We start from the raw sequence: 24,945 nt of genomic DNA, 5'->3' as shown, positions 1-24,945 counted from the left end.
AGGAACTTGGCAACTTTCTGGGAAAGGGGGGAGCCTACTTCAAAAGGACAGATTCCACCTTAACTGGGACAGAACCAGGCTGCTGTCGCTAATTTTTAAAAAGGAGCTAAAGTAGCTTTTAAACTAAGATGGAGGGAAGCCGACAGTTGCCCAAGAACAGATGGCTTGGTGTGGAGTACACTTGAAGGTTACTAGTGAAATAGGATATTTAGGGAGTCCCAATAGAGATGTTTCAATAACGGTGAAAGAAAGCAGGTGTGCTTAAGAGGAAGGCAGAAAGCATTGGAGCATTTACCATATCGGCTTGCGCTAAAAACCTCTAGCGCAGCTTGATAAAAGAGGCCCTAAAATTGTTACATAATTGTTACAAAATTCATGAATATTCATGTTTGAATTCTAATTTGGGCTGAAGACGTTGCTATATCTCTGCTTATACCAAAGCCGTACACAGTGGCCAACTGTTTTCTGAGCTGCCTGTTCTGGAAAAAAAAGTGACAGAAAACCCAGGAATTTTGGCCAATGCCAAAAAGGAGATGAAGTGTTATCTACATAACGTTGGTCTCAACCAAAACAAAAGCAGAAGACAAGAACATGACTTTAATATAGGTTCCAAAATATGGGAAGGAAAGACCTGAGTAGCTAACAGCATGCAAGAATAAACTATGATGAACATAAGAACCTAAGAATAGCCTCACTGGGTCAGACCAATGGTCCATCAAGCCCAGTAGCACGTTCTCACACGTGGCCAATCCAGGTCACTAGTACCTGGCCAAAACCCAAGGAGTAGCAATATTCCATGCTACCAATCCAGGGCAAGCAGAGGCTTCCCCCATGTCTTAATAACAGACTATGGACTTTTCCTCCAGGAACTTGTCCAAACCTTTCTTAAAACCAGCTACGCTATCCGCTCTTACTACATTCTCTGGCTTAACTATTCTCTGAGTGAAAATATTTCCTCCTATTGGTTTTAAAAGTATTTCCCTCTAACTTCATTGAGTGTCCCCTAGTCTTTGTAATTTTTGACGGAGTGAAAAATCGATCCTCTTGTATCCGTTCTACTCCACTCAGGATTTTGTAGACTTCAATCATATCTCCCCTCAGCCACCTCTTTTCCAAGCTGAAGAGCCCTAACCATTTTAGTCTTTCCTCATACAAGAGGAGTTCCATCCCCTTTACCGTCTTGGTCGCATTTCTTTGAATCTTTTCTTGAGATAAGGAGACCAGAATTGAACGCAGTACTCCAGATGAGGTTGCACCATGGAGCAATAAAGGCGCATTACAACATTCTTAGTTTTGTTAACCATCCCTTTTTAAATAATTCCCAGCATGCTGTTTGCTTTTTTGGTCACCGCTATACATTGGGCGGAAGGTTTCATCGTATTGTCTACAATGATATCCAGATGGCCGTCTCCAAATTTAGTTATCGGTCTAATTAAAAAAAAAATAATAATTAGAGTGTGAGCACTTACCAACACCTATTTTGTAGGCAGTAAGGGCCATATTCTATAAACGGCGCCATACGTTAAGCAGTGGTAGGTGCCCTACCACCACCTAACTTAGAGGTCCTTTTATTAAGGCGCGCTAATCGATTTAGTGCACGCTAAAGATTTGCGCTCACTAAATGCTAAGGCGCCCATTATTTTCTATGGGTGCCTTAGCATGTAGCACGCACTAATCTTTAGTGCGTGCTAAATTGATTAGCACACCTTAATAAAAGGACCCCTTAGTTGTTTTAATTGGCTTTAATTGGCGCAGTATCTGACCGCGTCATTTCAAACCAATTACAAACTCATTTAAAAAACTAGGCACTGGGAGGCATCTACAGTTTAGGCGCCGTTAATGCTTCTTCAGCAGGATGCCTAATGGCGCCTTATGCCTAAATGGGCGTGGTTAGGGGGGCAGAGCTAGACTTAGGCGTCGTTAGGCATGATTCACTAAAACGCTGGCCCACGTTGCAGGGCCTCTAAGTTTTTTGCTTAGGTGGCATGAATTCTGTTGACGGCGCCTAAGCGTGATTGACGCATGACAGGCATCCATTGTTGTGGATGCCGCCAATTTAGGAGCTATGCGCAGAATCCGGCCTGAAAGATTCACGAAATAATCCTGTGCTAATCGGCATGCAGTAATGTAGATGCTCTCATTGGTTAACACAGTAATGCCCGCTCTCTGGCCCCAGACTTGCCCCCTCTGTTACAAATATTTTTAGTGCATGGTTTGTACCATGCACAGATTAGGAATTTACCACAGGATGTCTGAGTGCAGTAATCCCTTATAAGCTATGGTAAGCATATGCTAGCAGGTATCGCAGCTTAGTAAAAGAATCCCTAAAGTTATCACATCCGCATTTTAAATGATTAAAATATCTGAAACTGGGTCATACTTTACCACTTGACGTTCATGTCCCCTTATAGAATTATCTCTTTATTGTTGTAACACTAGATTGGACAGAGTATTGGTTGCTTGGAAACCCAAAGATCTATGCCAAATTTCCCTGTACTAATAAGTCTTTTCAGTTTGGGTTGATTAACCTGAGTTATTTCAGCCAGCAATGGGCCTACAAAAGATTTAACACTCAGCTAGAAGCAGGCGTTAAATTTCCAGGCTTTACTGAGCCCATGTGGACTAGCAAATGTAGAGACCATAATCACATGTTTTGGGGTAGGATCAGTGACATCTTATTTTCATACATTGGCTCTACTGTTCCTTGTAAGCTGGAAAAAATGTAAAAAGCTGCCATTCTCACTGTAATTCAAAATCGGCTTGACCGATTTGGACGAAACTTGGTATGCAGATCCCTCACTACCTGGGGTGATATGTTCTGGGGGTCTCGCGGCCCACCTGCACACGTGGGCGGAGCTACAAACAGAAAATCAGATTTCACCCATTCATGTCAATGGAACAAATGTAAAAAGCTGCCATTCTCACATTAATTCAAAAACGGCTTCACCGATTTGAACGAAACTTGGTATGCTGATCCCTCACTACCTGGGTTGATATGTTCTGGGGGTCTCGCGGCCCACAACTCTATGTTGCTTGCTCAAGGGTGGGTTCACCCAAGAATTTATATGTTCTTGCTCCAGGAGGTGAAACTAAAATTGTTGTTTATAATCACGTTTTGCGTTAGTTGTATTGTATTCATTTTGTCAAATATTTCACATTATTATTTGAATATTGTACTTTTTATTAAGCTGTATAAAAATACTTTCATTCACCACTATAAAGTATCTTTATTTGAATCCATTTACAGTGTTATTGCTATAATTAAATACCCGTGCAACGCCGGGGCATCAGCTAGTTATATATATAATAGGAGATTGTCATAATATGCATATTAGGGTCTTACTGCACAGCATCAGTGGCGTAGTAAGGGGGGATGGGGGGACAGGGGGCGGATAGCCCCAGACGCCATCATGGCAGGAGGCACTGGCACCTCTCTACCCCCATGCCACACTCGCGCCGTCCCTTCCCTGCCCCGTACCTCTTTAAATCTTCGCCAGCACGAGCAACTGCTCTCCACCATCTGGTGCCATCTGAAATCACTTCCGGATCACGGGGCCAAGAAGTGATGTCAGAGGGAAAGCCAACACAGGTGCGAGCAGCAGGCTGGAGAAGCTGCTCACGCTGGTGACGTTTTAAAGAGGTGGGAAGGGAGGGTGTGAGTGTGGCATGTGTGGCGAGGAAGGAGCAGGGGCAGAGAGGAGGGCGCAGGGGGCGCCACCGCCCTGGTCGTCTCCTGCCCTCACTACACCACGGCATAGCATACTATATTTAACTACTACTACAACTATTATTTCTAGAGTGCTACCAGGTATACGCAATGCTGTACAGAGTCACAAAGGAGGCAGTCCCTGTTCAAATGAGCTTAAAATCCAAACAGACAAAGAGGATGCCAGGGTAGGGGGGTTATAGTTAGAGTGGATGGTTAAACTGCTGGCTAGGGTGGTGAGCAGAGGGGAGTGGGGTTTTTGAGTTGAAAGCTGTCTCAAAAAAGTGGGTTTTCAGCCCACTTTTGAACAAGGGAAGGGGCCTGACGGTCAGGCTAAGGTAGTTTATTCCAGGCATACGGGGCAGTGAGATGAATGGAATGAAGTCTGGCATGGGACATGGAGGAGAAGGGTACAGATAAAAGCAATTTGTCTGGGGAACGGAGTTCTCGGGAAGGTGTATAAGGAGAGACAAGAGCAGAGAGATGCTGAGGGGCTGCAGAATGAGCACACTTGCAGGTTATTAGACTAACCAGCTAAGACTCAGTGGTTCTCAACCCTGTCCTGGGGACCCCCCAGCCAGTCGGGATTTCAAGATATCCCTAATGAATATGCATGAGAGAGATTTGCATATAATGGAAGTGACAGGTATGCAAATCTCTTTCATGCATATTCATTAGAGATATCTTGAAAACCCGACTGGCTGGGGGGTCCCCAGGACAGGGTTGAGAACCACTGAGCTAAGTCCTAAAGGCCAAAGACATACCTGCTTTTTAGGCAGCTCTGAACTTAACTGGCGAGCCAATGAATCTTGACAGTGACCAGCCAATCTGCCCTATGTGCTATCAGCAGGAGATAGCCGGACCTCACTCGCTGAATATCAGCAGATACCCAACTAAGTGCTCTTTGGCCGGCCAGGAGCTGTTCCTGGCTTAGCAAATAGTGCCGAATATCATGCGGAAAGGTTCTGGGGCCACTGGTATTCGGATCACAAGAGTTGACCGGGCTGACTCTCAAGGTAGGCAGCAAGCCCAGAAAGCCAATCCCAGGCCATCTACGGCGACCGGCATTGAATTTTCATGCTCTTTTTAGCCGCGTTTCACATACCCAGTCAAGTTAATATTGATTGGCTGACCAGCTAAGTGATAGCGGCCAAAGATAGAGCTTCTATTTAGGCAGGTCTATCCGGTCCACAGCTAACCTGGTCTGTTGGAGACTGGGCTAGCTGCTGACTGCAAATATTCGGTAGTTATCTCCCACTGAATATTTAACCTGCTCCCAAAGGCCCTTGGCATGGAAATTAAACTTTTGAGGACATGTCCGGGGGTCTGGATGGCTTTTCAAAACCTGGCACTTTGTCCAGGTTTTGAAAAGCTTTCCTTCGTGTGGATGTCCTGCCCAACGAGAGAAGGTAGTGAGGGGTGGGATTGGAGGCGGGGCTTGGGGCGGGCTTTGGGGGTGTGACAGGGCGGAACTGGGGTGTGATGGGGCGGGGATGGGTAGGACTGGGCGGCTCTGGGGGAGGGTCTAGAGGTCTGGATTTTCCAGATATGTAAATTGTATACATACAATTTTCAATAAACCAATTCAGGTCAAGCAAACGTCTCTTGTATCCTAAACAAGTGAGATTCACATAGGTTCAGATCTCCTCGGGGCCTTCACTGATGTTATGACATCTGTACATTTGACCCTGCTATGCTAACACCATTAGAGGCTGAGAAGAATATTACTAAATTAGCTCATATGTTAGTTATACACCGCCATCTACCACCCTCATATGAAAAGTAATAGAGAGATCTTAAAAGATTAGTTATAAATATTAATGATAAGGAAAAAAGCTGTGAAGATGAGCATGCATAATTCAGTATTATCCTACCTGGATATATTTGTGCTCTCCTAATCCTGAAGGTACTTTAGTGAGGGCATTATGGTCCAGGTGGAGTTCTCTCATATGAGGTACATTGGCAAGGGATCCATTTTCAACAGTCGTTATGTTGTTAAAACTCAGACCCAGTCTAAAATAAAACCAAACGTTTAATGTGGATCTATGAATTCTAGAGAAAACATCATTAGTCATATTTTGTATTTTAAAATGCTGTTACTGAATTTCTCATATAGGCCCTCTTTTACTAAGCCACGGTAGAGGTTTCTACCGCGGCCCAGAGCGCTAAATGCTCTAACGCTGTTCCGACACCCATAGAAATTCTACGAGTGTCGGAGCATTTAGCACTAAAAGCAAAATGTGGAACCACTTCCTGGACTTCCAAGAGTATAAAATTATGAAGTTTACTAATACAAAAACAAGTCAAAAATATCAATTTACTGCATGAATAGTAGCCGTGTTTCGGCTTTGTAAGCCTTCCTCAGGGGTACTTCAAATGCAGTAATAGGCAATCAAAACAAATCTAAGTCTTCTTGATAAGTGCGACCATCATCATTACAAACAAACACTCATCAAAAAGACTTATATTTGCTTTGATTGCCTATTACTGCATTTGAAGTGCCCCTGAGGAAGGCTTATAAAGCTGAAACACGGCTACTATTCATGCAGTAAATTGATATTTTTCAATTGTTTTTGTATCAATAAAATTCATAATTTTATACTCTTGGAAGTCCAGGAGCTGGTTCCACATTTTGGTTTTAGCATCACCCATTCTTTGTGATACCCTGGTCCATCTCTGTGGTTGGCAGGACCGTCTTCGTGATGTACCGCCCCACAGCAATTGGAGCATTTAGCACTCCAGATCGTGGTAGAAACCTCTACCGCAGCTTAGTAAAAAAAAAAAAAAGGGGGGGGGATAGATAAGAAAATCCTTTTCCAGTGAATAGGTTAGATTGTTATTTCATGCTCTCTTTTTTCAATGATTTTAGTTATAAATGTTAGGGTTACCAGATTTTGCTCCTGTAAAATCCGGACCCATAGTCCCGCCCCCAGGCCTGCCCAGTTTCACCCCTCTCAACCTGTTCTCATCCTCAGGACTTTATCTGCCATCATGTTTCTATATATAGAATTGCACCCAGCAGCACCTAAGCAGTCTTAGGCGCTGGTAGGTGTTGAAACCTTAGGAGCACTCCCATTTATGCCAGGGTTTTCTTGGCCTAAATGAGTGTGCCTAAGTCATACTAAGCCTAAAGATCTGCCCCGAATTGGCCCATAACCACACCTACTTTCAGTTAGGTGACTCAGAATAGATGCCTAAGAACATAAGAATTGCCGCTGCTGGGTCAGACCAGTGGTCCATCATGCCCAGCAGTCCGCTAATGCGGCAGCTCCCAGGTCAAGGACCAGTGCTCTAACTGAAACCAGCCCTACATGTGTTCGTTTTGGTTCAGCAGGAACATGTCCAACCCTGTCTTAAATCCCTATGACAGACTCCAGAAGAGCGTTCCAGTTTTCTACCACCCTCTGGGTGAAGAAAAACTTCCTTACGTTTGTGCAAAATCTATCCCCTTTCAATTTTAGAGAGTGCCCTCTCATTCTCCCTACCTTGGAGAGGGTGAACAACCTGTCCTTATCTACTAAGTCTATCCCCTTCATTATCTTGAATATTTTGATCATGTCCCCTCTCACTCTCCTCTTTTCAAGGGAGAAGAAGCCCAGTTTCCCTAATCTTTCACTATACGGCAACTCCTCTAGCCCCTTAACCATCTTAGTCGCTCTTCTCTGGACTCTTTCGAGTAGTACCGTGTCCTTCTTCATGTACAGCAACCAGTGCTGGACGCAGTACTCCAGGTGAGGGTGCACCATGGCCTGGTACAGCGGCATGATAACCTTCTCCGATCTGTTTGTAATCCCCTTCTTTATTATTCTGTTTGCCCTTTTCGCCGCCGCCGCCACACATTGCACGGATGGCTTCATCGACTTGTCGATCAGAACTTCCAAGTCCCTTTCCTGGGAGGTCTCTCCAAGTACCGCCCCGGACATCCTGTATTTGTGCATGGGATTTTTGTTACCAACATGCATCACTTTACACTTATCCACATTGAACCTCATCTGCCATGTCGCAGCCCATTCCTTGAGTCTGATTATGTCACGTTGTAGATCTTCCTCAAAGTGGTAGACACTCACCAAGTTACATGCTTACCAGCTAATTCATTTTTTAAAATTGTTTTAAAATGGGGCTTTTCAATTAACAGCGCCGATTAAGCCTAATTGAATAATTATCTTAGACACCTAGATCAGCTGGACATGCTAATTTAGGTGCCTAACTTACAGAATCTGGGTCCACGTGGATTTTTTTCAGCATTTCAGCTCCCAGATTCGGACACCATGTACTGAATCTAGTCCATCGTGTCTAAAATAATGGCATCCTCTGTCTAAAATTAGCCCTAAAAGGGGGGGAGGGGGGAAGCCTTTACTAAACATGACCTTTAGAAACCAATCTATTATTTTTAAACAATAGAAATATGACAAGATTTGTTGTCCTGTTTTGTGCTATTCCCCCTATCCAAAATAACCATTATCAAGAAATTAAAAACAAATGATGAATGGGGTGTAACAGTTAAATAGGGAACAGTCATTAAATCTTTCAAACGAGACAAAAAAAAAAGACACTCCATAAAACTAATGAGCAGCAGATTGAAAACAAGTAGAATTTTTTTTTTTTTTCATGTAGTGCATTATTAAACTGAGGAATCTTACTGGTAAATGTGATGAAGATAACTAATATAATGAGATATAAAAGAGGTTTAGAGGCAATGGTGTAGCAGGGGAGGGAGGAGCCTGGCATCATCGTACCATGTGCCCCCCTACTTTTCTCTGCTGCTCAAGCCCCCCCCCCACACACACACATACAGTGTAGCTCTTGAAATGTTCACTGGCACTCACAACACCTTCCACTTTCTGCTCATGCCAGCCATGGCTCCCTTCTGATGTCACATCCTTGTCCCATGACCAGGAAGTGGTGTTGGAAGGGAGCCAAGGCTGGCGCGAGCTGAAGGTGAAAGATTCTGCTCACATTGGCGAACATTTCAATAGGTACGCAGAGAGGGTGCGATGCGCCAGTGCACCCTGCCAAGGCAGCATCCGGGGCGGTTTGCACCTCACCCCCCACCCCGCACTCCCCTTTCTACACTACTGTTTAGAGGAGTTCCTGATGGAAAAGTCCATAAGATATTGCTTGCCAGTTAGAGTGGGAAGAACTATTGCTCATCCCTGGAAATGAGCTACGATAAATAAATCTACATTTCAGGATCCGCCAGATACTTGCGTGACCCAGAATGACCACGGTCGGAGTCAGGATGCTGGTGCTCGATGGACCTTAGTCTGTCTCAGCATGGCTTTTCTTGAGTTCCTATGTTTTTATGAAGTTGTTTATAGTGGCAGAGAGAAGTGGAGAAGCTTTTTTGTAAAAGGAAATGTTTGCTCTGTTTTTTCTTCAGGAACTGTCTTGAAAAACATTCATTATAAGGCATTTCTTAAATGCATGGTTTATAAAATAAAACAAACTGATTGCTAATGTCGAGACGGTAATTCTATGTAAAGTTCCATCCATGTCACCAAAACCTTTGGGCTTATTAACACAGCTCTTGTGTACGCAACCAGTGATTATACCGTGAAGGAGGGATTCCAAGCTCCAGGTGGTGAGCTCCTTTTTCTATCTGGTGATATTTTTAGGTTATGTAGACATGTCCTCTTTTCAGAGGACTCTCCGGTTGCCCAGAGGGATTTCCAAAACCCGGCAGCTTGTCCAGGTCTTGAAAGTCCCTAACCTCAGGGCCACATCTGGAGGGCGTCTGCGCATGTATGGCCATCAACGTTATGATGTCATATGCATGCATGCATGTGCGTGACTTCATTGCATTAATGGCCGCGCAGATGCAGTCCCGAGCTCAGGGAGGTTCGTGTGGAGGTGGGGTGGGGGAGCGTATAGGGGGCAGAGCTGGAGGCGGAACGGGAGTGTGCTGGGGTGGAACAAAGTGTCTCCTTTTTTCAGAGAGGAACTCTGACAACGCTACTGCAGTGACTCTGGCCATCACAGGACTATTTTATCTGGTATCTGTGTTTCCTAAAACTGGCCTGGGAACCTCACAGCTAGTCTGGTTTTCAGAGTGTTCATCGTGGTTGGCCACACATTGACGACTTGATACATGCAAATTTATCTCCTGCGTTTTCACTGTGGCAGAGAACTCAGCTGCCTGTGGGATGCCAGGCCAGGTTTGGGGAGTCGTTACTTAAATACTGTTTGTTAGAGCCATCCCTGGGTATTCTTACATTTTTGCTGAATTAATTCATGTGAAATTGTATCGTAAACTTGTACAGAAATTATGTGAATGAACCTGTAACCCGTTCTGAGCTCTTTGGGGGTCAACGGGCTGGAAAACGAATTGAATAAATACATAAACGTACTTGGCCAAATTGTTGAGTCCGCTTAGACTGTCAGCGTCAACCCGTGTGATTTTGTTGCCATCAAGGTGGAGCTCAGTGAGAGAAACGGGAAGACCTAAAATATAAAATGCATATGAAGAGGCCAGTTTTATTTACGCTGTGAATTCTTTGTTAAAGGTATAAGGTTGTATTACGAAACACACCCTTCTACATTTATATTCCATCTTTTTCTTAACAAGGGAATACAAAATGATTTACATAATAAAAAAAAAAATCAATCAAATGCATCAAAGTCACATCGTACAACACATATAAGTGTCCTTAAATCAGTGCTATCCTATCCCTTACTCTCACTAGGGAAAAGCGTCAGACTGTATCACACCAAAATAATAAATTAATTAATTAATTAAAACACTCCCTTTCGGTCAGTAAACTATAATCCTCATCACAACAGCAATAGCACAATTTCTTCCAATTTGCAAATCTAGCAACTCCCCTAAAATTGTACACACACACAAATCTATAGCCCCCCCCCCCCCCCAGCCTAGTAATATTTATAGCTGGGGTGTGGGAGATAAGATACAGACTTTTAAATTCTTGAAAGATATTAACCTGGAAGAAATATCCCTTTCCAAAAAATAAAGGGTTTCTTTTACAAAGCCACAGTAGACATTTCTACAATGGGCCAGCGAGGTAAATGCTCCGACGCTCCTCCAAATTCTTTCTTTCTTCAATTTTCTATACCATTCTCCCAGTTGAGCTCAGAACTGTTTGCATGAATTTATTCAGGTACTCAAGCATCTTTCCCTGTCTGTCCTGGTGGGCTCACAATCTATCTAATGTACCTGGGGCAATGGGGAGGGGATTAAGTGACTTGCCCAGGGTCACAAGGAGCAGCGTGGGTTTGAAGCCACAACCTCAGGGTGCTGAGGCTGTAGATTTAACCACTGCACCACTATAGAAATCAAAATGTAGCAAAAGTGAGCCAAGTATAGGACAATGAAGCCATTGTGACATCACTGATGAGGTTGGCTCTTATTGGTAGAATGAGGCATTATGATATCACAGTATCAGTTCTGGTCAGACTGTGTATTCAATTTCTATACTGTTCTCCCAAGGGAGCTCAGAATTTATTCCGGTACTCAAGCATCTTTCCCTGTCTGTCCTGGCGGGCTCACAATCTATCTAATGTACCTGGGGCAATGGGGGGATTAAGTGACTTGCCCAGGGTCACAAGGAGCAGCGTGGGATTTGAACCCGCATCCTGTAGCTTTTAACCACTGCGCCCTTTCTATGAGCTCTAGATCATCTACTTCGCTAGACTGCAGTAAAAACGTTTGCTGCAGATTTTTAAAAGCCAGCAAAATGAAGTTGTAGAACCAGGGTTTGGGGGGGGGGGGTGATATGAAGCCACAAGGAGGAAGACTCAAGAGTAACATCAGAAGGAATAATGGATACCTGGAATACCTTCCAGGTAGAACTGGTAGAGACAAAAATAAGGTGCGATAAGCATTTTAGCGGGTGTTTAGCATGTGCTAAATCAACGCGGGCGCTAACCGCTAACGCGCCCATAGGATAACATGCGCGCATTAGCGTTTAGCACATGATTAGCGTGCGCTAATATTTACCACGCGCTAAAAAGCATAGCGCACCTTAGTAAAAGAGGGGGTATGTTTTATTGATACCCCGATTTTATGCTTGTAAATCGCTTTGAAATATGATATTGCAATTGAATCAAATTTTTAAGTAAACTTGAAACTTGAATCACAATGAATTTAACAGAATTTAAGTTTTAATCACAGTATGAAAGAAACCAAAAAGCCCAAAAAGCTCTCAGAATATTAAAAAAAAAACAACTTTTACTTTTTACAAAAATATGATGAAGTCTGAGATTTGCCCAAGATCACAGAGTAGGTCATTTCAAAGACCTGCGGCCGAAGTGTGGACAGCTTGTCTATGAGTCTCAGACAATCTGGCAATGGTCAATGGTAGAACAACCACAAGACACTTTCACTGTGAATGCAATAAATGTACCAAAACATATTCCAATATAACCTTTGTCCAATAACCAGAAACAGTCATGCAAAGAGTTCTCAAAACCAATATACAGTTTTAGACTTGGCGCACAGAACACGGGAAGCCAATATTGCTTTTGCAAAGCTGTACAAATATGATCTGAAAAAGCAGCCCATGAATATACTTGCAGCAGAGTTTTGAACAAGTTATAGTACATGTATAAGTGACAACGGCAGCTCTACCAATAGACCATCAATAATAATAATATGCTAAGCGCGCATGCGCACTCTAATCCCATGTTCCCTGAGTCCTGCTCTGTCGGGATGTGGCCGGCAGAGTACGCATGCGCGCTAAGGCGCATGAGGGAGGAGGCTGCGGTGGCTTGAGGCGAAAGGCTCTAAATGCTCTACTGGGTTGCAGAGACCCCACCCCCGCGCAACGCCCCTTCCCCCTTCTGCCAAGGCTTCGCATAGCGGCCCTGGTGAGGGCAGATGCTAAAGGAGGTAAGGGGTGCTGATGGACAGGGGGGGCAGAAAAAGGAAGGGAGGCATAGTGCTGGATAGGGAGAGCAGGGATGGACAGGGGAAGAGGTGCTGATGGATGGGGGGCAGAAAAAGGAAGGGAGATGTACTGCTGGATAGGGGGAGCAGGGATGCACAGGGGAAGAGGTGCTGATGGACATGGGAGGTAGAAAAAAGAAGGGAGGTGTACTGCTGGACAGGGGGAGCAGGAAAAAGGGGTTGATGGACAGGGGAAGAGGTGCTGATGGACAGAGGGGGAAGAAAAATGAAGGGAGGCCTACTGCTGGAAAGAGGGAGCAGGAAAGATGTGATGATAGACAGGGGGGAAGTAAAACAAAGGGAGAAGGGCTGCTGCTGGATAAGGGGAGCAGGGAAGGGGTAGTAGTGGACACAGGGGAGGTAAAAGGAAGGGAGAATGGACAGGGGGAGCAGGCAAGGGGTGGTGATGGACAGCCAAGGAATAGAAAAAAAAGAAAAGAAAGAAAGACACACACATATATTCTAGCACCCGTTAATGTAACGGGCTATAAGACTAGTTGTAATAATAAACAGCTAGAAATATTATGGACTACAATGTTCTTTTAAATTAGCTGGCGGCAGCAGTGGCTTTAAATAGTATTACATTTTTAACCTGAGAAAGACCGATTTTACTAATGCCTTCTCTTGACCAGCCACAGAGAGTGGTGATCAACGATAAGTCAAAGACTTTGCAACCAGATAATTATTTGAAATGTTGAATGAAATAAAGTTACCACCATTAATTTGGATTTAGCTCATAGTTCAAGATCTTATTGCTGACCTACAAGTGTGTTCATTCTGCTGCCCCTCAATATCTCTCCTTGCTTCTCTCTCCTTATACACCTCCCAGAGAACTCCGTTCCTCAGATGTCACTCTTAACGTTATCCTTCTCCTCCATGGCCAATTCCAGACTTCGTTCCTTTCATCTAGCTGCCCCCTATGCCTGGAATAAATTACCCAAGTTTGTCCATCAAGCCCCTTCCCTTCCCTTGTTTAAAGGCAGACTGAAAATCCACCTTTTTGATATAGCTTTCAATCCTTAACCCTACTCCAATCCAGCCCGCTGATTAATCGTTTCCTTTAACTGTATCCATGGCATCATGTTTGTCTGTCTTGCCTGTTTAGATTGTAAGCTCTTTCAAGCAGGGACTGTTTTCTTATTCTTTGTGACTGTGCAGCGCTGCGTGCGTCTGGTAGCGCTATAGACATAATTAATTAATAGTAGCGGTAGTACTTTCAAGTCTACTAAGTATTTCCCGGTTCCTGGAGGGATCACAATCTAAACTGCCCCAAAGCTCATAGGGATTTAAAGGGCTTTTGCCGTGCGGCTTTGTAAACGAGAGGGGCGGAGGGGGGAGGGGATTCAGCTTCTACCTGAGGCAACAGAGGGTTAAATGACTTGCCCAAGGCCACAATGAGAAAGAGTGGGATTTGAACTTGGCCCATGTATCTCCACCAATTAAATATTATGCAAGCAGGATTTAAATATACTGTATATGTTTTGTTTAATATACACTAACCTTTACTGAAAACCTGCGCTGTAAAATATTCAAAAATAAATAACCCTTAGCTGGATTAGGAGGCTTTCTGACTCAAACAGGTAGGGAATGGTTCCCGCACAGTTTGATTCTATTCAGATCATGGAAAAAGTATGATGGAGGACCATAACAGAAGCAAAAATGTTGATTTCATTGTTTTCATATGTTGGGATAAGTAAAAGGGGGTGTGAAGGTATACTTCATTCATTGGTCTATAGATTTTAATCTAATCTAATCCTTGGATTTATATACCGGGTCATCTTCTAAGTTATAAGCTTGACTCGATTTACATAAAAATACTTGATGAAGTAAAAGGATCAGATCTAATTAGCAGGGAACTAAAACAGAATTGTCGAGCCCTGGAACGGAAATGGAAAAAATCGAAATCCCCCTCAGACAAACAATCCTGGCGAGACAACATCAAGTGCTATAACACAATACTAAAAAAAGCAAGAAAGAATTTCTATGGAGATAAAATCACCAGATCAAAAAATCAAAATAGTACTCTGTTCTACATCTGGCGAAACTTAACCTCAAAAAACGACTCCACCTCTCCCCTCTCCCCTTCTTCCGCAAACGACTTAGCCAAATTTTTCAATGAAAAGATTTCCACCATAAGGAGCTCTTTCCCCTCAGCAGTCTCTTACAATTCTCTTCCTCCCAATGACTCAAACCCTATCCCAGTGGATAGATCCTGGACGACATTTGAACCCATATCTGAACCCCAGATCTCTAAGCTCTGCCTCAGACTGAAATCCTGCAAATGCATCTTAGATCCTTTCCCATCCCACCTTTATGAAAACATTCCTGCACAGGCCATCTCCTCCCTTACGAGACTCATTAACTCTGCTCTACTATCAGGCTTGTTCTCCACAAAAATGGGCCACATTGCCTTGTCACCTATTCTGAGAAAAGCCAATCTCGACCCCTCCCTACCTTCAAACTACCGTCCCATAGCAAATATCCCTCTACTTACCAAACTTCTAGAAACCATAGTTGCTACCCAGCTCTCCTCCTTTCTCGAGAGATTCTCCATTCTTCACCCCTACCAACATGGCTTCAGACCCTGCTTTAGCACTGAATCCCTCCTAGTTTCCCTAATTTCAAAGGTACAACAACTACACTCACGTAACAAATTCGCTGTCCTACTACAATTCGATCTTTCCGCTGCTTTTGATGTCGTCCATCACGACATACTACTTTACCAACTTTCCGAGATTGGAATCGACTCCACCGTCCTAATGTGGTTCTCAAACTTCTTACGCTCCCGTTCCTACACCGTCAACACAAATGGCACCATGTCCACTCCTTGGACTCCATCTTGCGGTGTCCCTCAAGGATCACCCCTTTCCCCTATTCTCTTTAACATCTACATGTCCTCCCTGAAACTCTTTCAACTATCCCCCCTGGAAACAATCTACACTTATGCAGATGACATCCTTGTCCTCCTTGAGACTGACCAGAACCTTACCAACCTCCACGAAAACATTACAGCTTGCATAATGAGACTCCGTGCCTGGTCCTTCTCGGTACAGATGAAACTAAACGAATCTAAAACAAAACTACTCTGGCTCGGCCCAAAATTCGAACACCTGCCCACACTTTTCACACTACCCACAGACGATACACTACAGCTCGAGTTCTCATGCAAGGTCCTTGGTATCACTATCGATTCCTCTCTCTCCCTCAATGACCACCTCAACTCCTTGGCAAAATCATGCTTTTTCAGCCTTCACATGCTGAGGAAAGCTAGATCCTACTTCAGCCAACAACACTTTGCTATCCTTGTCCAATCCATCATCCTCTCCAAACTAGATTACTGCAACGCCATCTACTTAAATCTATCAAAAAAAAGTATTCTAAGACTCCAGCTAATCCAGAATACTGCAGCCAAACTGATCTTCTCAAAACGCAAGTCTGACCATGCCTCCCCACTCCTTGCCAAACTTCATTGGCTCCCAATAATCTCCAGAATCCATTTCAAATGTTCCTGCCTGGCTTTCAAGATCATTCACGGAATCCTGCCTCCTCTTATCCCACTGTCTTTCAACTCCACCAGTCCCGAGTCCTCCAGAACTGCCCAAAGGCTTAAACTAGCCTTCCCCTCTCCACGCGGCATCCACTATTCAGGCAAACTGGGAAAATCCCTTCTCTTCAAAATCACAGGTCTTTGGAACGACCTCACCACCCCGCTGCGGAACCTGAGCTCCCTTCAGTTATTCCGCAAACAACTGAAAACCTGGCTTTTCAGCAAATTGTAGCTCTATCCTTCCCCCCCTTTCTCTCCCCCCTTCTACACATAAGTTCATGTAATCCTTTTTCTTCTTCTCTACCCACTATTTTAAGTTCTTGTAAACCGTGTCGAGCTCCATTCTCATGGAGATGATGCGGTATATAAACTTAAGGTTTAGATTAGATTAATAAAGTCGACATAACATAATCTACATCCGCAGTAAGAATAATTTAAAAAGACTTGTTTTAAAAGATTTTCTAAAAATTGGAAGAAGTGGAAGAATTCTAATCTCGGGAGCATTTCTTTCCCCCTCCCTCTCTCTCTCTTTCTCTCTTTGTCACCCCAAGACATAAGAACATAAAAATTGCAGCTGCTGGGTCCATCGTGCCCAGCAGTCCGCTCACGCGGCGGCCCTTAGGTCAAAGTCCAGTGCCCTAACTGAGACTAGCCTTACCTGTGTACGTTCTGGTTCAGCAGGAACTTGTCTAACTGTCTTGAATTCCTGGAGGGTGTTTTCTCCTATAACAGCCTCCAGAAGAGTGTTTCAGTTTTCTACCACTCTCTGGGTGAAGAAGAACTTCCTTACGTTCGTACGGAATCTATCCCCTTTTAACTTTTGTCTTGAGAAGTATGATTTTTATATTAAAAAGAAATAATTATTTAAAATATAAATGAATAATTAGACATTATAGCAACGGGTCCAATGAGGATTGCAGTCCAACCGTGTTAGGCTACACGATTGGCAGTCTGAAGACCCTAAAAGATGCTATATAGCGGCACAGCTACCTTATTCCAAAAGTTGTATTTTAAAAAGTAGCATACATATCTTAAACCAAAAAGTAGAAGACAACCTCTAAATGACAACCTCTAAATGACAACCTCTAAATTTCTTATTTTGCCTAATCTTTTTGTGAATTTATTTTGAATATTTTTCCACATTCTTTAATAGACATTTTGGAATCGGCAGTTGAGTTGGTAATATTTTTTTCAAGTGATATGCAGTTGTAAACTTGCAACGCTGGACATGTTAGTTCTCATCTATTTGTACGATACAGAACCTGTGTGCGGTATTCATGTCATTCATACATTACCTTGAGGGATACTTGTTAGATTGGTGTCAGCGATCCGAATGTAGGACAGTTTCTTCATGCCTTGTAATGCTCCTTTCTCGATACCGGAATTTTCCAGTGGATTGGTGCCTAGTTCTGTTAACAAAATATTTGAGGAGTAATTGTCAATTTTTAATAGTTTAGTCCAGGATTTATTTATGAGTAACTATGATTATGAGCAAGCATGGCGTGAGAATTTCTTCAGTCATTTTTAGAAATGATGGTGTTCATTTTCAAAGCACATAAATTTACAAAGATATAATAAAATATGTAAATTTGCAAGTCTAAGTGCTTGAAAATGAGTTTCTCTATCTATACCATCTGTCTAGTTCTTTCTCATATCTTCTTTGCTAATTCTTGTAAAGGCCCGTCTTCTCTGGTCGCCTTTGATTCCATATACTTAGAGCAGCATTTTTAGAAAGAACGTTCAATTTAGCATAGATGGCCAGGTTAGGATTTGTGAAGTTCTTTTAGTATCGTTCGCTTGTTAACTCAATCTTCTTTTCGCTTGTTAACTCAATCTTCCATTTTAAGTATTCTGGACTACTGTAACATTATATATTTGGGTGCTTTTAAGAAAATTCTCAAAACGTTGAGAGTAGTTCAGAATACGGCTGTTCGTCTTATTTTTGGTTTAAAATAATGGGAGCATATTACTCCATTCTATCAAAAGCTTCATTGGCTGCCATTGGAATCCAGTCTTATTTAAGTTCTCATGTATCTGCTACGAAGCAGTATTTGGCATGCTACCAGGCTATCTGACCCCGAGTTACATTAACCTTTTCCTATCATAATAAATTTTACGTTACGCTGGTTCCAATCGTAATTATTTTAGCAAAGTTTTATATTATTCACCGTTATCATTTACGGCTATTGTAAACACAATGGCCCAATAGATGGGACAAATGATAGATAGAAGGTGTACTGTATGTCCCATGCCATGGGACATACGATGGCAACGACATTTTTTGGAATGTCCCATCCGGGACGCACGATAGGAAAAGATTAATAAGAGCTCTCGAAGAGTGCACTTGTTTGCATATCCCTCAATAAAATCCTGTCATTACAAAAGGTTCCTCGACAGAACCTTTTCTTTTCAGGCGGCCACACTGAATACATGGCTTGCCGAAATTGCGTTAGAAGCTTCCTCTTGTCTTGATTTTAGAAAACAGATAAAAACTCAATTATTCAAAAGACTGGCAATCTTATGTATCTTATTACTTCCTTATAATTTTTATCTCATTTTAAATTGTTTGTATCTTCCCACTGTAAGCTTTTAACTTTGCTGAAATTATAGATGATTTTAATTTTAAATATCTATTTGTACTGTATGTATAATGATTGATTGTTGTGATTCGCCTAGAACTGCTGGGCATGGCGGTATATAAAAATAAACTATTATTATTATTATTATTATTATCATAGAACAGGACCTGCCAACTTAGAACCCATTCCAAACTACGTGAAGGGGCATTTTCAATAGTGCATCGAAGTCTGACTTTGGACGTTTCCCGCTAGACATCCAAATTTGGACTTCCAGAAGTGTCCATTTTTAAAAATGCTGGCTGTCCAAATTTTTTTTTTGGAATATCGTCGAGTTGGACATCTAGTCTACCAGGATGTTCAAGTACATGTCCAACTCCAGGACGTCTAATTTTATACCTTATTTTCAACCACAAAACTGTCTAAGTTGAAAACATTCAAATGAAGCCCATCTGGATATGGGAGGGGCCAGCCTTCTAATGGGCTGGTCACAAAGACATGCCAACAGACCATTGGGCCACATTAGAAGGCACTGCTGTGAACTTCACATAAAGAGTGCCAGAAGTACATCTCACCATAACCCCCTTCCAATGTTTGGTGAGCCCTGCCAAACTCCCCTAAAAACTACTATAGCCACCTGTCCACCACTCCAATAGCCCTTAAGGCTATAGGTAGCACCTTTATAACAGTAATGTAGGGTTTTGGTGAGTTTTGGTGGGTTCACATTGTCCACCATAAATGTAATAATTAGAGTGGATTATGAGCCTAGCTCCTCCTCTCTATGGTTCACTAGCCCACCCACCTGACACTTGTGTGATGCTCAACAAGGCTTTCCCATGCTGCTGTTCTAGAGCTAAGTATGTATTGTTTTATTCATAATATTTGGGAGTGGGAGGGGGGGTCAATGACCACTGAAGGAGTGTGTGGGGGTCATTACTTAATCCCTTCAGGGGTCATCTGGACAGTTTGGGTATCCTTTTGGCACTTAGACACTTCTCAAACAGGTCTATTATTATAGCTGCAGGATGTCCAAGTCTAAGCCTGCCCAAATTCCGCCCATAGCACTAAAAACCCCTTCTGCACACTTGTAACGGGGGAGGGGGGTTAATTTGTAATGCTTGTGTTGTCTTATTTGGTATTTTGAGACCAATATGTCTACCAAATGTAATATAGCTATCATTTGCTAAATAGATCACTAATTTTACAATACAATAAGAACATAAGAATAGCCTTACTGGGTCAGACCAATGGTCCATCAAGCCTAGTAGCCGATCCACAGCAAGCAGTGGCTTCCCCCCATCTCTTTCTCAATGTTTAGGGGAGGTATGTATCTGATTGCATCGAAGTATGTGTGTTTGTTTCAGAAATTCTCATGTGACTTACCCACAGCAATCATATGATTCAGTCCATCAAACACTGATTTTTGCACTTTTGAGATTTCATTCTCATGGGCACGTAGCTCTTGAAGTGATTTGGGCATATTTGTAGGAAGTTCCTTTAGGTGATTCTTAGATAGATAAAGTCTTTCCAGTTTTGTTAATGATTCGAAGGCTGATGGGTCTATCTTTTTGATTTTGTTGTTAACAAGGATCAAAGTCTGAAAAATAGAAAAAATGAGTGTGATATTAGCAGCATACTGTACCCTTTTAAGAAGTGTATTATTGGAAACTTGTAGTAATATATAACACAGGCAGTCCCAGATTTGCAGACGGCCAACTTAAGTACGACTCATACTTAAGAACGGGGTTGCGGCTTCATTTGATTTCACTGAGCTGTATTTCCAGTAGCAAGGACTCCTATACTTCTCCTGTAGCAGATTGAGGAATTATGCAGGGCCACATTAAGAACAGTGTGTGGTTGTGCATGCTGTACCTTAGAGGGAACACTGGTAGGGACAGTTGACCCTTTTGTCAGCTGGGAGCAGAGGTAAGCAGCAAGAATCTTAAAATCTACAAGTTCTGAGTTACATACAAATTCTTAAGAATAGCTTTAAAATTGTAACTCGTACTTAACCCAGGGACTGTCTGTATAGGAGTAATCAAGCCTCTTCGTTTCCATAATTTCCCGATTACGCATTTCCTTTGGAGCTAGTAAGAATGTATATGAGGGAGATTTTGCAATACTCTGATGTGGATAATTTTCAACCTGATAACCTCTATTATGCTCCGAGGGCTTCTAGGGAGGAAGGAGCGGAGGGGGAAATGGATAAATTAGTTTCTTCAGATAGTTTAGACCTATCCCAGTTTCTTGAATCATCTAAAGACACAATTACAAAACGTGCTACACTTTTGGTAATTTTTAAAACAATTAGAAAAACAGATCGTTTTGAAATTATATTTTACCAAGGAAATATTTACCAAGAAAATATTTTGTGGTCAACGAATTCTTATATTTCCAGACGTTTCTAAACAGACCCAAATGACGAGGAAGCAGTTTCTGGCGCTTAGGCCTAAAGCTTTAGCGGTGGGTGTGACCTTCTTCTTAAAGTTTCCATGTAAATGCCTTATCTCATATTTAAGTGATAAATATGTCTTCCTAGACCCAGTCCAGTTAAAAGGTTTTCTGAAGGATAAACCAGTTCAATAGTATCCTAGAATTAATTTCCTTTTTGGTTTTAAACTAGGGAGGATAAATGAAGAAATACAAAGATATAAAACCACACTCTGCCTACTTAGCTGTTTTCTTTATATTAAATGTATCTTGCTTAAGGGAATGCACTGTTGGTCAGATAATGTAGACTAGATCACTGAATGATTTTATTTCCTTTTGAATGATTATGTTGATGGTTGTATTTGGATATTTCTGAATTAGTTATATAATTTGAAACAAATTAAAAGAAAAAAATCAAGCCATTGTGACATCACTGTTGAAGATGGCTCTTAGGCATTGGTGGAATGAGGCATTATGACATCACAATATGAGCTCTGGAATTTTTCTACTTAAGAACGTGGTCGTGGCTTCATTTGATTTTACTGAGCAGTCTTTCCAGTGGCATAGTCTCCTACACTTCTCCTGCAACAGATTCTGGAATGATGCATGGCCACATTAAGAACAGTGTGTGGTTGTGCGTTCTGTACCTTAGAGGGACAGTTGGCCCTTTTGTCATCAGAGTTAAGCAGCAAGAATCTTAAAATCTACAAGTTCTGAGTTGCATACAAATCCAACTTAAGAACAGCTTTAAAAATGTATTGCTTTACAAAGGGGATACTTTAAGAAATTTCAGGATGTGTAGAAACCATTAACAAAATATTGTAAGGATTAAGTAAAATTATTTCCCTTTTAATTATCAGTTCAGGATATAGGGAGGGGGGTATTTTTATTATTACATATATTATATAATAATGGAAGATATGGATGGGAGGGATGGGAAAGGGGAAGGGATAAAAATTTATATAATGTACCAATGATTGCTTATAAGTGATATATTTATTGTTACTGTGAATGAATATATTTTACACTTAATGTAATTTTGAAAATGAATAAAGAATATTAAAAAAAAACAAACGTAACTCGTTCTTAACCCGGGGACTGCCTGTATTTCAAAAGCGTACACTTTCATCGGTATTGTATAGTAACCAAGTTCCCCTTTTACAAAGCTGCGGTAGCGATCCTGCAGGGGTAAATGCACCACAGCCCATAGAAACTGAATGGGCTATTGTGGCATTTACCGCGGCAGCATCGCCACTGCGACTTTGTAATAAAGGCCCTAAGTAAATGTAACTAGTTACTGTCCTTAAGTAAAATTTTGTCACTTTCACTTGTAAAGAAGTATAGGAAACATTGCTTTTACTTTACCAAAGTAATAATTTTGCCAATTTTTACCACTTGAACTTGGATACATCAGTTAAAAGTAATATACTAAAAGCGGATTTGAGACCTAGGGCAAAAATGCTATAAGAAACGCCCAAACGTTAGGCACCGAATTAGGCACCGTTCAGCGCGATTCAAGTAAAATTGGATGCTGTTTAGTGAATCACTCTGAGCGGCACCTATTTTGGAGGCGCCTATGTGAGCGCTTACGCACGCACGATTCTGCAACAAGGCGCCTAACATGTAGCCGCACCCACGCCTAACGTGCATAGCGCCTATTTTTTTGAAGGCCACCTAAATTTTTAGAGGGGCCTTGTTAACAGAATTGTTCTTTCTTGACAGGCACCTAAGTTTCAATTAGTGCTGATTAAAAAGCTTAATTGAGCTCGTTATTCAATTTAAATAGACGCCCATCGAGTTGGGCGCCTCCGAAATAGGTGCCTAACATTAGACGCTGGTTACAGAATTTGTGCCATAGTGACAATTCCTCAGTAAACCAATGACTCCTTTTACGAAGGTGCGCTAGCGCTTTTAGCGCACGCACAAGATTAGCGCGCGCGCGCCGAAAAACTGCCACCTGCTTTAAAGGAGGTGGCAGTGGCTAGCGTGCGCGGCATTTTAGCACGTGCGAAGCACGCGCTAAAACCGCTAGCGCGCCTTTGTAAAAGGAGCCCCAAACGAAACGGGCAAAACCTGGAACAGAATTTTGCTCTTGCAAACCTCATCATGCAAACAGTGGACCATCATATCTTAAAGTTTTCTATTCAACGGATGAAGCAGAGTTGCCTAAGTTTGTTGAACTGGATACTGGTCTCCAGCCAAACAAAACAGCGATGAATTGGGTCACTTTGAAGTGGAGATGAAGCGGAAACTGGTTGTGGTTCTTGGTGAGCAGACACGTCTGTAATGCAAAAGACTGATGGTCATCTCATGGAAAATTTTGCATTGGGATGACTGTCCAACGGATTGTAGAGAGGAAGTCTGATTGTCTGGCTTTAAGACTGAAGGGTTCCCGCACATTTGATTTTCTTGCATCAGCTCTTGATATTTGAAACAAAGGTTGCCATCTAGAACACCATAAGAACATCGAACGGTACCATACTGGTTCCAGTGGCATCCCTCGACTACAAGACTTTTAGAAAAGAAATAAAAACCATACACGAAAACTCTGAAAAAAGAAATAATACCGCAAGTCTCAAACTCCACCTCTCACTAAAGCCAACTACCCCAAACAAATAACCTTACCCATTTCTTACTCTTTTGGAAAATGACCAATTTTTTTTTTTTTTGTAAGTTCTTGTTGTAATACATCTAGGATAATTCTTTTGTAATCCGCCTTGAACTGCAAGGTAATGGCGGAATAGAAATCCCTAATGTAATGTAATGTAATGTATAGACCCAGTAAAGCCCTGCGATCTGTTGGTAATATGAAACTTGTATGTCAATCATTTAAGAAGATAAAATATGTCTCTACAGAAATGAAAATGTTTATGATTTCTAGGATGTCTTTATGGAATCTGGTCAAATAATATTATGTGTAGAACATTTCATTTTGTTGATGCTTATTTCTAAATACGGATTGATAATCATTCCTTGGAAACTGTTTTGTTTCTCCTTAATGACAGCTCATGAGTATTTGATGACAGTATTGCTAGGAGCATTTTCTTGTGTCGAAAGCTAGATGTGTGATGCTTTTGGACTGTTATGTTTTACTGTATGTGTGTTTTATGCTTTTATGTATGTGAATTTGTAAACCGCTGAGATTTTTGGCAGTGTACAGTTTTTAAAAATAAGAATAACCATACTGGGTCAGACCAATGGTCCATCTAGCCCAGTTTCCTGTTTCCACCGGTGGCCAATCCAGGTCACAAGTACCTGGCAGAAACCCAAATAGTTAATAGAAAAAAGTGAGGTATCCAGATGATAAATATAAAATAGACGATGAACAATTTCTAATCATGTTCTAACATGTTCATCGTCTATTTTATATTAATCATCTGGATACCTCACTTTTTTCTATTAAATGTTCCTTACGGGGTGGTTGTCTTAAGGCTTCATTCCGAGAAACCCAAATAGTAGCAGCATTCCATGCTCCTGATCCAGGGCAAACACTGGCTTCCCCACCTCTGTCTCAATAACAGATTATAGACCTTTCCTCTGGGAACTTGTCCAAGCCTTTCTTAAACCCAGCTACACTGACTGCTGTTATCACATCCTCTGGCAACGAGTTCTGGCCACTTTATGAAAGTCTTCTCTGTAATTAAATAGCGTGACGACAACAAAGATGAAGATGAGGATGCAAGAGATGAATTCGCTAGCATTACCTCTAATACAAATGATAATGAGAATAGCGATGAAAAAGTATTCTTTGTTATATGGAAGTCAAGGGTTTCAGATGCAGAGT

General features: G+C 42.0%; 1 protein-coding gene across 1 annotated transcript in view; it reads right to left on the bottom strand.

The window, feature by feature from the left end:
* DCN (decorin) overlaps positions 1-24,945 on the bottom strand; it is a 75,377-nt gene that overhangs the window by 2,950 nt on the left and 47,482 nt on the right. The window contains exons 4-7 of the mRNA XM_033951777.1: positions 20,115-20,328; positions 17,451-17,564; positions 10,054-10,147; positions 5,581-5,719 (exon numbers count right to left, since the gene is read on the bottom strand). Coding sequence (XP_033807668.1) covers positions 5,581-5,719; positions 10,054-10,147; positions 17,451-17,564; positions 20,115-20,328 — 561 coding nt within the window. The remainder of the gene's footprint in view (positions 1-5,580; positions 5,720-10,053; positions 10,148-17,450; positions 17,565-20,114; positions 20,329-24,945) is intronic.

This window comes from Geotrypetes seraphini, chromosome 7 (genome assembly GCF_902459505.1).
Source record: "Geotrypetes seraphini chromosome 7, aGeoSer1.1, whole genome shotgun sequence".
NCBI lineage: Eukaryota > Metazoa > Chordata > Amphibia > Gymnophiona > Dermophiidae > Geotrypetes > Geotrypetes seraphini.
Note: the sequence above shows the minus strand (reverse complement) of the source record. Positions and strands in the feature narration are given on the sequence as shown.